This window comes from Liolophura sinensis, chromosome 3, assembly GCF_032854445.1.
Source record: "Liolophura sinensis isolate JHLJ2023 chromosome 3, CUHK_Ljap_v2, whole genome shotgun sequence".
Taxonomy (NCBI): domain Eukaryota; kingdom Metazoa; phylum Mollusca; class Polyplacophora; order Chitonida; family Chitonidae; genus Liolophura; species Liolophura sinensis.
Genome location: NC_088297.1, coordinates 8,722,821 through 8,734,893, shown reverse-complemented (window position 1 = coordinate 8,734,893; position 12,073 = coordinate 8,722,821). Strand labels below are relative to the sequence as shown.

Here is a 12,073-nt window from a genome sequence, read left to right as displayed (position 1 = left end):
ACTCGGACAACAAATTTTCTGGTAAATTAAGATTATTTTTGTGAGCTAAGGTCATTTAATGTATGGTATATAACAAAGTTTCAAATTCGACCAGAGGAATTTTCTTCTTTCTGCATGCCAGGCGAGTCTAATCGATAAACCATCTGGCCTGTCATCTGTAGCCATGTACCAAAAAGCGAAGCAGCCGAAGCTTTGACGATGATGTGTTTGAGAGAGAGAGATATCAGTTTACACGCTGTGCAGATTGTAAAAGTAGACCGCGCGTGTTAAAATCTAGCCTCTCGCCAGAGCTGCCAGCATTAGCTTGTACGCGGGCAGATACAGCCAGTCCTGCACATTCAGCTACGTATAGGAAGACGGTCGGCAGGAGAGATACTGGGATAAGCTGTGCGCTGAGAGAGTCGTGTGCATTGTCTTGTCTGAATATTTTGCCCTGTACATTTCCTTCTAACGGAGACATCAAAGCCGAGGTAGCTGCCGCCAGTGACAAATTTACGTCGTGGTGATTTGGAAGAATCGCATCATCTTTTGTGGCCGGCATCCCTGACTTCCCGCGCAGCATACAGCCGACTCGTCAGATCTGTCCGGATCAATACTAAAGTTGTACCCTCGTGGTAGCTCTGTGGCACAATCTACACCGCAACAATCGCTCTGATGTGGAATGCTGCATAGAGGTTCTACAGCTGTTTCATTTTGCTGAGATCCAAGTCCGCTCTATTCTCAGCTAAACCGCGTTTTGAGTTTTTCAGTCGTAGACTGTTACCGCGGCCTTATTCTTTGGCAGCTCTTGACTTGACAACCAATGCAAACGCCGATTCGCCCTTTTACTGCATATACCTGTTTGTCAACAAGTTCTGTATAAGATCGAATCTGTCTATCTGACTTGTTGCCAGTCTCGTGCAGATTGGGATCTGGATTTATCGTCGGCTTTGCAGAACCACATAAAAGGCTGTTTTTGGACCGCGCGTGCGGTGTGGCCTCCTTTTCCACTGAGATTTCCAAGTGTCGTCTGCCTCAGTGAAGTTTTTGCAAAAATCCTTATCGTCCAAAATGGCGTCTTGTTTGGCAGTGATGGGGATCATATGGCTGGTGATTACCAACCTAGCCATCATCATTTGTTTCTCCACGCCATTCTGGATGGAAGATTACATGATCAATCTCATTAATAACGAAGGTCTCTGGGCTAAATGTGGCATCAGCTCCTGCGTCTGGTTCTTTGAGGACGACTTTGCGCTAGAGGAGACCAAACCTGGTAAGTTTCTATGCACGAGACCATTTTAGGGGAGTTGTAAGGAATCGGTTGCTGCACGCGATAGATTGATGTATATTCACTGAAGAGTCTGAACACCTGAAACGCCGGAGGGTGGGGGGGCACAATAAATACAGATGGCATGCTTGCAGCTGATTCTTTAAAACTTCCCAATTTTGTCTGACCTACACGTTTTCCTCCATACACGAGTCACCTGGTGACACGTGTATTTTAGTTTAAGAGGGTCTTATATGTGTCAGACAGGTGGCCCAGCACAAGTTCGTGTTATCCGTCCATCAGGCTTCCTCACTACGTGAGTTTGTACGGAATACGCAGTGTGACAACACCTACGTGTACTTTTTTTTAAAAGAGCCTATTCACTCTGTCACGTTTCTGAAATGTGTTTCTCTTATAGCCCAGTTAGCCGGACTATACTAGGAAGAGTGTGTCCAGCTGGGCTTTGTCTCCCCATAGGTCCAAACACAAATGCTTATGATTTATTTATGTATTTATTTACTTGATTGGTATTTTACGTCGTACTCAAGGATATTTCGCTTATAGGACGGCGTTATGGTAGGAGGAAACCGGACACAGCCTGGGAGAAACCCACGACCATCCCCAGGTTGTTGCCAGACCTTCCCTCATACGGCCGGAGAGGAAGCCTGCATGAGCTGGACAATGCGACCGCATTGATGAGAGGGTCCTGGGTCATTACGCTGCGCTAGCGCGCTAACAAACTAAGCCACGGAGGCCCCCAAATTCTTATGTCACAGCACATGTGTTTATGTTAAAATAAAAAGTTTTCGCTGAAACAAAATGTATACCTCCATACATCCCTGCACAATGTGACAAAGGTGTATTTGAGTTTCAAGAGTAGTCATTCGGTCACGTGTTTGAAATACCGGGTTACTGCGTTGAAATACTGCGTTGCTGACACGCACAATGTTAAAAAGACGTGTATGCACATTTTCTTTTTTATTTTATTTATTTCATTGGGGCCTTGCGGTATTTAAGTGAATCTACGACAATTAGGTTCATAATGTGAAAAACACCTGCCATTTGAAGGTACCTTATAAATCCGCTGACTTGAAGCTGCAGCCGGATTAGTGGAGCGGAATTCAGATCTTAATTACAACCTCACTGATCAAGGCTTGCTCATTGAGCTGTTAATCTCGGTGCTACCGATCAACGCGGGCGAGCAGTGGGTCAAGTTTCTAACTGTTTTCACATACCGGGTACACTTTGTGTTCAATTAGGAATAATTCACGTATGCTCTCGTTCAGGTTTCTTAAAACTTTGTTTCCTGGATCCACATACACATTGTGGCAAGACCATGGTTCATCTTACAGTAGATTTTGTAGACCTATGCCCTCGTTAAAGTTTCAAGAAGGAGTGTTTCTGTTCTTATTCACATGGCCTCGGGAACACGAAGCGATCTTACTAAAGCCGCTTTAAAATTGTTATTTCTGATGTAACAAGGTCAAAATATTGCCTCACAGAGTAAATTTTGGTCAAGTTATTGTACGACAAATATCGGCTAAAATAACGGAAAGGAACATACCAAATTTAAGGATTAAAATTTAGACTTAGGTCTAAGTTCGCTTCGTAAGTAGAGATGCGTAAATGTAATATGCCAAGGTTTGGGTTGCTAATCACAACGATTCCAGGGTTAATGATAGGGTGTAGGACAAGTTTATGTATGCTCTGACGAATCGTAAAACAACGTGTGTTCATAAGAGTGGAGTGGGACGGTTGGGGGTATGGCGGTAGGGAGGTTTGGCAGGTGGCGGGTGGGTGGGGGGATTTCATGTAAATGAGAATCACGTTTCTCAAAATGATACAAGCTCGGTGAGAACAAGGGGTTGAACCTAGTCTCAAATGGCTAAGCGTTTCTTCATTAGTGCGACGTAAACTGCATGTGGTCATTACATCATCGCTTGTGTGTACTGTATACTGACTCTTCGTCAAAGTAAATGGGACACAGTGGGTGGGATGGTAAGGGAGAAGGGGACGGGTGTTTCGTTGCATTCGGGAGTGTGTTTAACGTTTCAGATTTACTATCCCATAGTACAAACATTGGCTCTGAAAACTGGGTCTAGTGTTATTCGTATGCTAGGGCATAGGCGTAAATACGGTATATTTCAAGCCAAATTATTATAGCACATGACCCATTGAGCAAACACAAGTTGTTGACGGTTTAATCTGAGTTTTGTTTGATAATGTTTGAAGTTGTATCATTGGACATGTCCTCTAGCATCATAACTGAAATTAAAGGGAAGGCATTGAGTTGAATACGGCATTTTCAAGGAGGACACTTTAGCGAGTTATAAAGTTTCATTTTTAGTAATGTTAAGTTCATACAGATTTAGTGGGGAAGACTGCTTGGTCTCAAGTCGCTATATGGTAAATAGTCACTAAGCTAGCGGCGTAGTATTTATTTGATTGCTGTTTAATGGAATACTAAAAAGCGATCAGTTTTATGTTACTGACCAACATCGCCACGTGTAATGCAGTGCACGCCATATTGGTGGAATTACAACAAGTAGTCTTTAACGGTTGTGGGCCCGCTCGACTACGACCGGTTATAGTCACTGAGGCCCCGCGAGACACATTCTGGTGCATTTAGGTGTGTATTGTCGACAGCACGGTATACTAACTGAGACATAGAGCAAAGGCACAACGTTAGTGCAGAACTGGACATGTGGTTAACCCTATCCGTGGCAAAGTACGATCACCTAACTTTTTCTTTACGTCGGCCAACATGTTGTTCTTACTTCTCCCGAACATTCGAAAAGTGTAACACTGAATACATGTATGTGCTTTAGCAGCATGGTGTGAGCTCAGTTAGGTAAAACGTAATCAGCAAAGAGCTTTTCCCCCACAGACAAGCCCAGACGTTGGTGCGTTTCCAAAGGCAGAGGGGAAAATTGTTGGTGTATACCGTAGAATTAATCGTCTTATGTTCATCTGCGACACAAATAGAACAACATGTGCGTAACGAATCCAAAACCTGTGTCGTAAATGCATGCCCTCATACTATCCGTGTTCAGTAAAGTGAAAAATCAGTTTGAATTAAGGTCAAATTTCTGTCGTCAATAGACACTGAATGTTTTTTATAGTCCATTGTTATAGTTAATATTCACCGCATGTGTTGTATTTTATGAGCAGTGGTGTTGCAGCGATTCTCGAATATATGTAAGTATCAAGAGTGCAGTTTCACGAATGAATACGTTCGTCATGTATTTTAAGGAGCGGTGCAAAGCTTTGCGAATGAATTTTCGTTGTGTGTTTATTTAAATTTAACTAAATGTAGTTAAGTGGGAAGGTCTTCCATCAACCTGCGGATGGTCTTGGGTTTCCCCCAGGCTCTGGCCGATTTCTTCCCACCATAATGTTGACCGCCGTCAACATTCTTAAATATGGCGTAAAACACCAATCTAATAAATAAATAAAAAAAAATAAATCAAATTTTATGTAAAAAAAGACCTTGCAAAACAACAAGGCGTGGTAGAAAATATACCTGCAACAAAGAAACAGCAATAAGTACTAGATATCCTCAATGAAAGTTTCTACTTTTTACCATGATGTATTGCCCAGTGCCTGTCATCATGATGTACTGCCCAGTACCTGTTACCATGATGTATTTCTCAGTGCCTGTTACCATGATGTATTGCTCAGTGCCTGTTACCATGATGTACTGCCCAGTATCTGTTACCATGATGTATTGCTCAGTGCCTGTTACTATGCTTGCAGTTTCTAGGTTGTAGAAACAGAACAGCCTGCTGCTCGTCTGGCGAGGGTAGCGTCACATTTAAAACCGTTATTCACCTCTGCACCATCGAGAGCAGTTTATTTTCTACTTTGCTTTCTGAAGGCTTGTACAAATTCTAATGGTCGTTCTGGAAACAAATCGGGAATGGGCTGCGTATGCATGCGGGCTTCGCGAGATGGTCTCCAGTTTATCCAGGGGCATGTTTGAAAAGGCGTTCCTCTCAGGAATTGGATACCCCAAAACGATACAGGCCTAAGCCTGCCATTGGCACACTCCCTCTGCGGACTTTGAACTTTGACCTTAGAGCTCATTTGGGAGTGAACACAATTACAAGCGTACAATCTGCTTTGCACTGGACTTGGCATGCGGTAATTTTCGACACAGGCTCGATTAACAGTTTCTACCCGCAATAATTAAAGCGATCTACGTGTACGTAACAAAATGAGTTTGTGTTATTGCGCCAGGGTTTCTGATTATATTCTCATCTCAAAAGTGCCAAAGGTTTTGGTACATTGGAACTGCTAGTAGCTATGTAGCGGATTTTACACAAAAGGTGTCGGTGGGTTTCCTCCCACCATAATGCTGGCCGCCGTCGTATAAGTGAAATATTCTTGAACACGGCGTAAAAACACCAAATAAATAAATTAATCAAAACATGTCGGCACTCCGTGAAACACAGTGGGATAATATTAAGGTAGCCAGTGCTGTATGTGTAACTCGCTCAGTTAACTAAGGAAGTATAATACACGAGGGACTAATTTGTACTGTGAATTCAAACGTTGCTCTTAAAATGAATCTATATTAAATCGCCTCTTGAGATACACGAAAAGTGTCCATTCACAAAATGTGTATTGTTATTAATTTGTAATGCGCCGGAAAACTACTCACAACATTTTTTACAGTTAACATGTACTTGAAATATCACGCCACCAAATGATTTCAGTTGAAGCATGGGTCCCTCAGCTATGGCTTATATTTTTGGTTGTGGAAGGAAATGCGTGCACTGCACGGGAATCTTGCGCCTTGCTCGGATGTCTCCGTGGCCTGCTTCACACATATGGTTTGCATCAAGTCACCCGCGGCTGGTTAATAGGTTGAGTCGGTTAAGTCCATTCCTTCGATTATAGGAGAAAGTCAAGTTTTTTAGGTGTGACTCTACATACTCTATGTACTGTACTCTGTAAAAACATGTGCGGAGGGAAAAATATTTACCGTGGTGTTTTGCGTGCCTTGATAACTAAACCCAAGACGGCTTAAGGCTGATAGGTTTCTACCCAGAATGTGGATCTATCCTTTGATTAGCTCTACTGCAAGTACAGGATTACTGCATCTCAAGTAAAGGAGTGTATTGCCTTAGTAAGCTTCAATGTTTTCAAGCGTAAATCGGATTTGTCAGCGTAGAAAAAGTGAAAACGGAAGATTCGTAGAGGAGGGAATGGAAGGTGCGCTCATGAGGTTTGATGATGGATTGAAGCACTTACAATACACGTAAGTGTTGTAAATGTACAGTTAGAGTAGTTCTGGGAATTTTTAGATCAGTGAATTTGACCTTGTGTCTACGGTTGCGGATTAAACAAGCATACTATTGGAGCTTACATGGCACTGAACATCAATTTTGCATATATATTTTCTGATACTTGCTGTATATTAATTTAAGACCGGGACTGTATACTGTCCAGTCAGATTCACTGGTCTCAAAATTTCCATCACTTTTAGCTGTATATTTACGACAGTTTTTAGCAGTGCAAAGTTTTGCATCATGGGTTAAAAGTTTTCGCAAAGCGCCGTAATAAGGACATTGGTAATACCAGCTTCATTTGTAACTGCGTCGGCTTCATATCAAAACCACATGTCTGATGTCACCGGCGCCCAGTTGCCGCCGTTGCCCTGTTCACTAATGGGTGTCAAAGTCACCACCCATCTGTTGACCAGTGACACTAACTGAAGTCGTCACAGCATTCTGATTTTCTGGATTTTCTGGACTACCCTGCATCTCTGTCAAAGACCGTGATAATTACTAAAGCCGTTGAATCCCGTATCTCGCCTTACGTACCCGTTGCCCAGCGGAAAGTCTGTTATAGCTTAACCTAACCTAACCGTCACAAAACCTTCCATATTAATCTCGAGTAAGCCTTAATCGGAGTGTAGTGCGAATGCCATCATCTGGATCTGCGCATGCCATCATCTGGATCTGGGTACATCATTTGTTCAGGGGAATTATTAATATTGGTCAACACACGGAATTCAGCAAATTTCTTGTACTAGGTCTGAGTTACAATTTAAATTCGAGAACTGAGAAAAATACAAATAACATCACTGCATGATTGATTCCAACTGCTTAGTGACGAAAGTTTATAATAGAGGGGTTGCACGTGACATCATCACCCTCACAGAAAAACAGCCAACCATAATTATACATAGGCTGGTATAGCCACAGTACTCCAATATGGCTGCCGGAAGTAGGTCATGCGACCCTTCTCTTCTGACTAGGCTATATTCCCCGTTATGCGATTTCGGAATGTTAATATTCAAGTATAATGATGACGACGAATCGCATTTGCCAAAGGCATTTCCGGATCTACCGTAATCAGGTGCAAGTTAATGACCTATAAGATATTCATAGTTCTGCGGTGCTGTCATAGTTTTCTCTCAGCCAATCACCAGCACACTCTTTGGTCACGTGACTAATATACTGGAGGTCAAAACAAAGTCGAATTTAAGCTAGGTGAGATAGTCATTGAAGAAGATTTTACAAAATGAAAAATATAGCTTTAAGGTAAAACATTCTTTCTGTAACTATGATTAGAATGTGTCTAGACTTCAAATATGATAGTTCCATTGCCATGTAGTACTTAAAACTGTAGGAATCGGCAAAAATCATTATTTCGCCCATTTAGATCCATGTTATTTATTACCGCCTACTCTTTACCAGGAACCCAGACGGTCGAAACTATGAACAGTGTTACTCCCGTTTATATGACATGAACAAAACACTGTATTACACTATGCTAATACAGGCATATATATTTAATCATATTTAGCTGAAAAAAAACGCGAAGGCTGTAGAAACGAAAAAAAACGTCTGGACTAAATTTAAGTGCATGATTGCACCCGTTTGGTTAGAGACACTTTCCATGCCCTGTTGGCGTTTGTACGTTTTATTTTTGCTGGTGACATTTTACCGCCAGTCTTCGTGTACATGTTCGTGTCAAGTTACATTCTCGTTGATATTTAGTAATGCCACTTAACACGCTTAGCATGCCACCATCCGCATGACCTAATAATATTCATCACAGCCTCAAATTCCACATTTAGCCTCTACTATTATCCTTCATAGCAGCTCTAACCGTTTTATTCTGGTTAAATCTGTTCTTAGAAAAGTGACATTTTACGTCCTATTTGACGCAAGCTTATTTGATGAATTAATAGGCCTATAATGGATTACTCAGTGATACGCAACAGGACTATTCCGTACTATTGACCAGATGCAATCTGTCTGTATTCATATCAACGGATTTTTGGGTGATTATTTTAGAATGGAATGTTAATTACATGTATTTGAAAGTAGACATTAAAGGCTATTGTATGGCTATACCGGAGATTGTTAGCAAAAACTCCATACTCAATTTTTGATTCATTATTTTAGAATGGAATGTTAATTATTTGAAAGTAGACATTAAAGGCTATTGTATGGCTATACCGGAGATTGTTAGCAAAGACTCCATACTCTCTAATGAAATCATATTTTTGCCTTTTAGTAAATATCAGCCTGTACTGCTAATGTTAAAATGGTTCTAAAATTTGAAATCTTTATATAGTGTCCCGCTTGATAAAGTTAAGGAAGTTAATATCTTTTAAAAGGTAACTAATTGCGCTATTGTAAAATATTAGCAAAAAATCGCTTGAATTTGTGCTGATCGATTTTTTCCAAAAGTCTCCGATATATTTCTTTAAATTACTTCGAGTAAGCTCCATTTGAACCCGGATTCTAATTCAATGAAAAAAATCTGGAGGCATTTGTGAAACTTTCACTTTCATTTCTTGTGACTGTGATAAAACAATATGTGAAATAAATGGATTGTCAGCCCTTTGTTTTTGTTTTGAGCGATGTCGAACCTCATAACATACGATTTGCACAATTTGTAGGGAAAATCTACCTCGTCCATTTATGAAATTATTTCCATAAAATGTCTTCTAATGAAGCTTGATTGTTAAACCGATATTAGTAAAACAAACGTTGAATCTAATGACGATGAGTTGATTGATGGCGACATCTGCCATGGCGATGGCTTGTTAACTAAACGTTGGGTACAGGCGGCCCAGTTTGCTACGTCACGATGACGATAACTTGTTAAATAAACGTTGGTTACATGCGTCTCAGTTTGCTACGTCACGATGACGATAACTTGTTAAATAAACGTTGGGTACAGGCATGCCAGTTTGCTATGTCAGTTTAAGACACACAGTAGGGCACCTGCTTTTAACTTAATCAGATGTAAATGTACAAGGAAACAACGTCTTGATACGACATAAATAATGATGAAAGCTGACATTAATATCGATCCAAACAGACAAACAAATAGTCAAATCAAAGTGCTACGTCCCAAACGTTTGTGTCAAGCTTTTATGAGAAGAGATGTACGCGTTTGATTGATTCACAGCTCTTGCCTCCGGTCGCTGCTTGCCATTATCTCCTGTGCGCTTTCCTGGATTTGTCAGATGGTCAGATGGTATAGATGGGCACCGAAGGGTCAGTGGAATCCTAGGAAGATTTATAAGCCATGTTGGTCACGTGACGAGTATTAGCTCAGCTATACCCACTAACGTTGCTGCGTAGTCGCCATTCGACAGAGAAATCCGCTTCAATTACATGCACTGCTCATTTTGATAGGGGGTTTATAGCGAATTCGGAGTTTTACCCTAGGGGAGATTTCGCGAGAGAGTTGATTTAATCTAAGATGGCCGAAGAGAAATGAGGCGGTGTCCCTTCTAGTCACTTTTGGTAGTCCTGTTCTGTCTAGATCATCGGACCGACAACGAATATAGAGCTGTTTGGTTATACTGAAGCCCTTTAGAGGTCGATTAAAGTAACTAACACAAAGACGGTGTATATACTTGCACTTACTAGATTCACAATTCCAAGGATGCTAAATTTAACCAATTGTTCACAGCTTTCGCGGTAGTCGTCAGCTCTTTTGAGAGATCAAAAATGTCATTTGGTGCAGACCAATTTTTATTACAGTATTACATACTGTAGGCGTTTGTAATGAAGATGGGGGTCATGTTTCACAAAGGCTTGAAAAATGGCAGCTCGTTTTCGCACTTTCACCCTTTTCTGTTGGCGTATATCAACTGGGGTATCGCATCTCCAAGGCGGCCAAATGTCGGTATATACTATGACAGACTGCGGTGTCAGATCTGGTGTCTTCCGCAAGGCGTTTCCAGTAAGGCAACACTGTAGATATACGCTCATATAGCCTTGTGCCCGGCTGGCTTAAAGATCAGGAAATATGTATGACAGAAATAATGTTACAATGTTAGAAGTTAAGCCTTTTTTGGATTGGTTTCCAGTGTTATTATTTATTCATAATTAGATACCATTCCACAATGTGTGCTGTCAAAATGAAATTTAATTTGAGCGCTTACAAGTGTACCCCTGAAGCTAAAACTAAAAATGTCAAAAAAGTTTTATATTAAAATATATTTATTCTTATGTTTTGTTTCACTATATGCCTTGAAATACGTGAGGTGGTATCAAGTGTCAGTAGATTCATGTCACGTCATCACAAAGGAATACACATCAGGATAGATATCATGTCACGCCATCACAAAGGAATACATATCAGTGTAGATATCGTGTCACGTCACCACAAGGGAATACATATCAGTATAAATATCATGTCACGTCATAACAAGGAAATACACATCAGGATAGATATCATGTCACGTCATCACAAAGGAATACATATCAGTGTAGATATCATGTCTCGTCACCACAAGGGAATACATATCAGTATAAATAACATGTCACGTCATAACAAGGAAATACACATCAGGATAGATATCATGTCACGTCATCACAAAGGAATACATATCAGTATAAATATCATGTCACGTCATCACAAAGGAATACATATCAGTATAAATATCATGTCACGTCATAACAAGGAAATACACATCAGGATAGAAATCATGTCACGTCATCACAAAGGAATACATATCAGTATAAATATCATGTCACGTCATAACAAGGAAATACACATCAGTATAGATATCATGTCACGTCATCACAAGGGAATACATATCAGTGTAGATATCATGTCACGTCAGCACAAGGGAATACACATCGGTATAAATATCATGTCACGTCATAACAAGGAAATACACATCAGTATAGATATCATGTCACGTCATCACAAGGGAATACATATCAGTGTAGATATCATGTCACGTCAGCACAAGGGAATACACATTGGTATAAATATCATGTCACGTCAGCACAAGGGAATACACATCGGTTTGATATCATGTCACGCCAACACAAGGGAATACACATCGGTATAAATATCATGTCACGTTATCACAAGGGAATACACATCGGTATAGATATCATGTCACGTCATCACAAGGGAATACACATTGGTATAAATATCACGTCACGTTATCACAAGGGAATACACATCGGTATAAATATCATGTCACGTTATCACAAGGGAATACACATTATTATAGATATTATGTCACATCTCAACATTATTTATCTGCCCAAGTTGATGTCAGTCATTATGATCATTACAGTCTTTGTGGTTACCTGCATAACATTTCGACATAACACTCTGCGTGTGTATAGCCAAAGATGGAGCAAATTGGATATGACGGGAAAATCAGATTTCATACAAATAAATGTATGTACAACGGTGCGCCGTAATGCCTATGAAATGGTGACCGTTAAGGAAGTTGTTTCCAAGCCTGATATAATCAGATGTGGACATTTCCTGAAACAGGGGGAAGTATGACTTGTTATTCATGGTTTAGCCCAAAGCACGCAATGT

At 40.6% G+C, this 12,073-nt stretch overlaps 1 protein-coding gene across 1 annotated transcript in view; it reads left to right on the top strand.

Moving 5' to 3' along the window:
• Nucleotides 1–323: 323 nt before the first annotated feature.
• Nucleotides 324–12,073, top strand: part of LOC135463543 (uncharacterized) — a 46,573-nt gene continuing 34,823 nt past the window's right edge. The window contains exon 1 of the mRNA XM_064740802.1: nucleotides 324–1,252. Coding sequence (XP_064596872.1) covers nucleotides 1,051–1,252 — 202 coding nt within the window. The 5' untranslated portion in view covers nucleotides 324–1,050. The remainder of the gene's footprint in view (nucleotides 1,253–12,073) is intronic.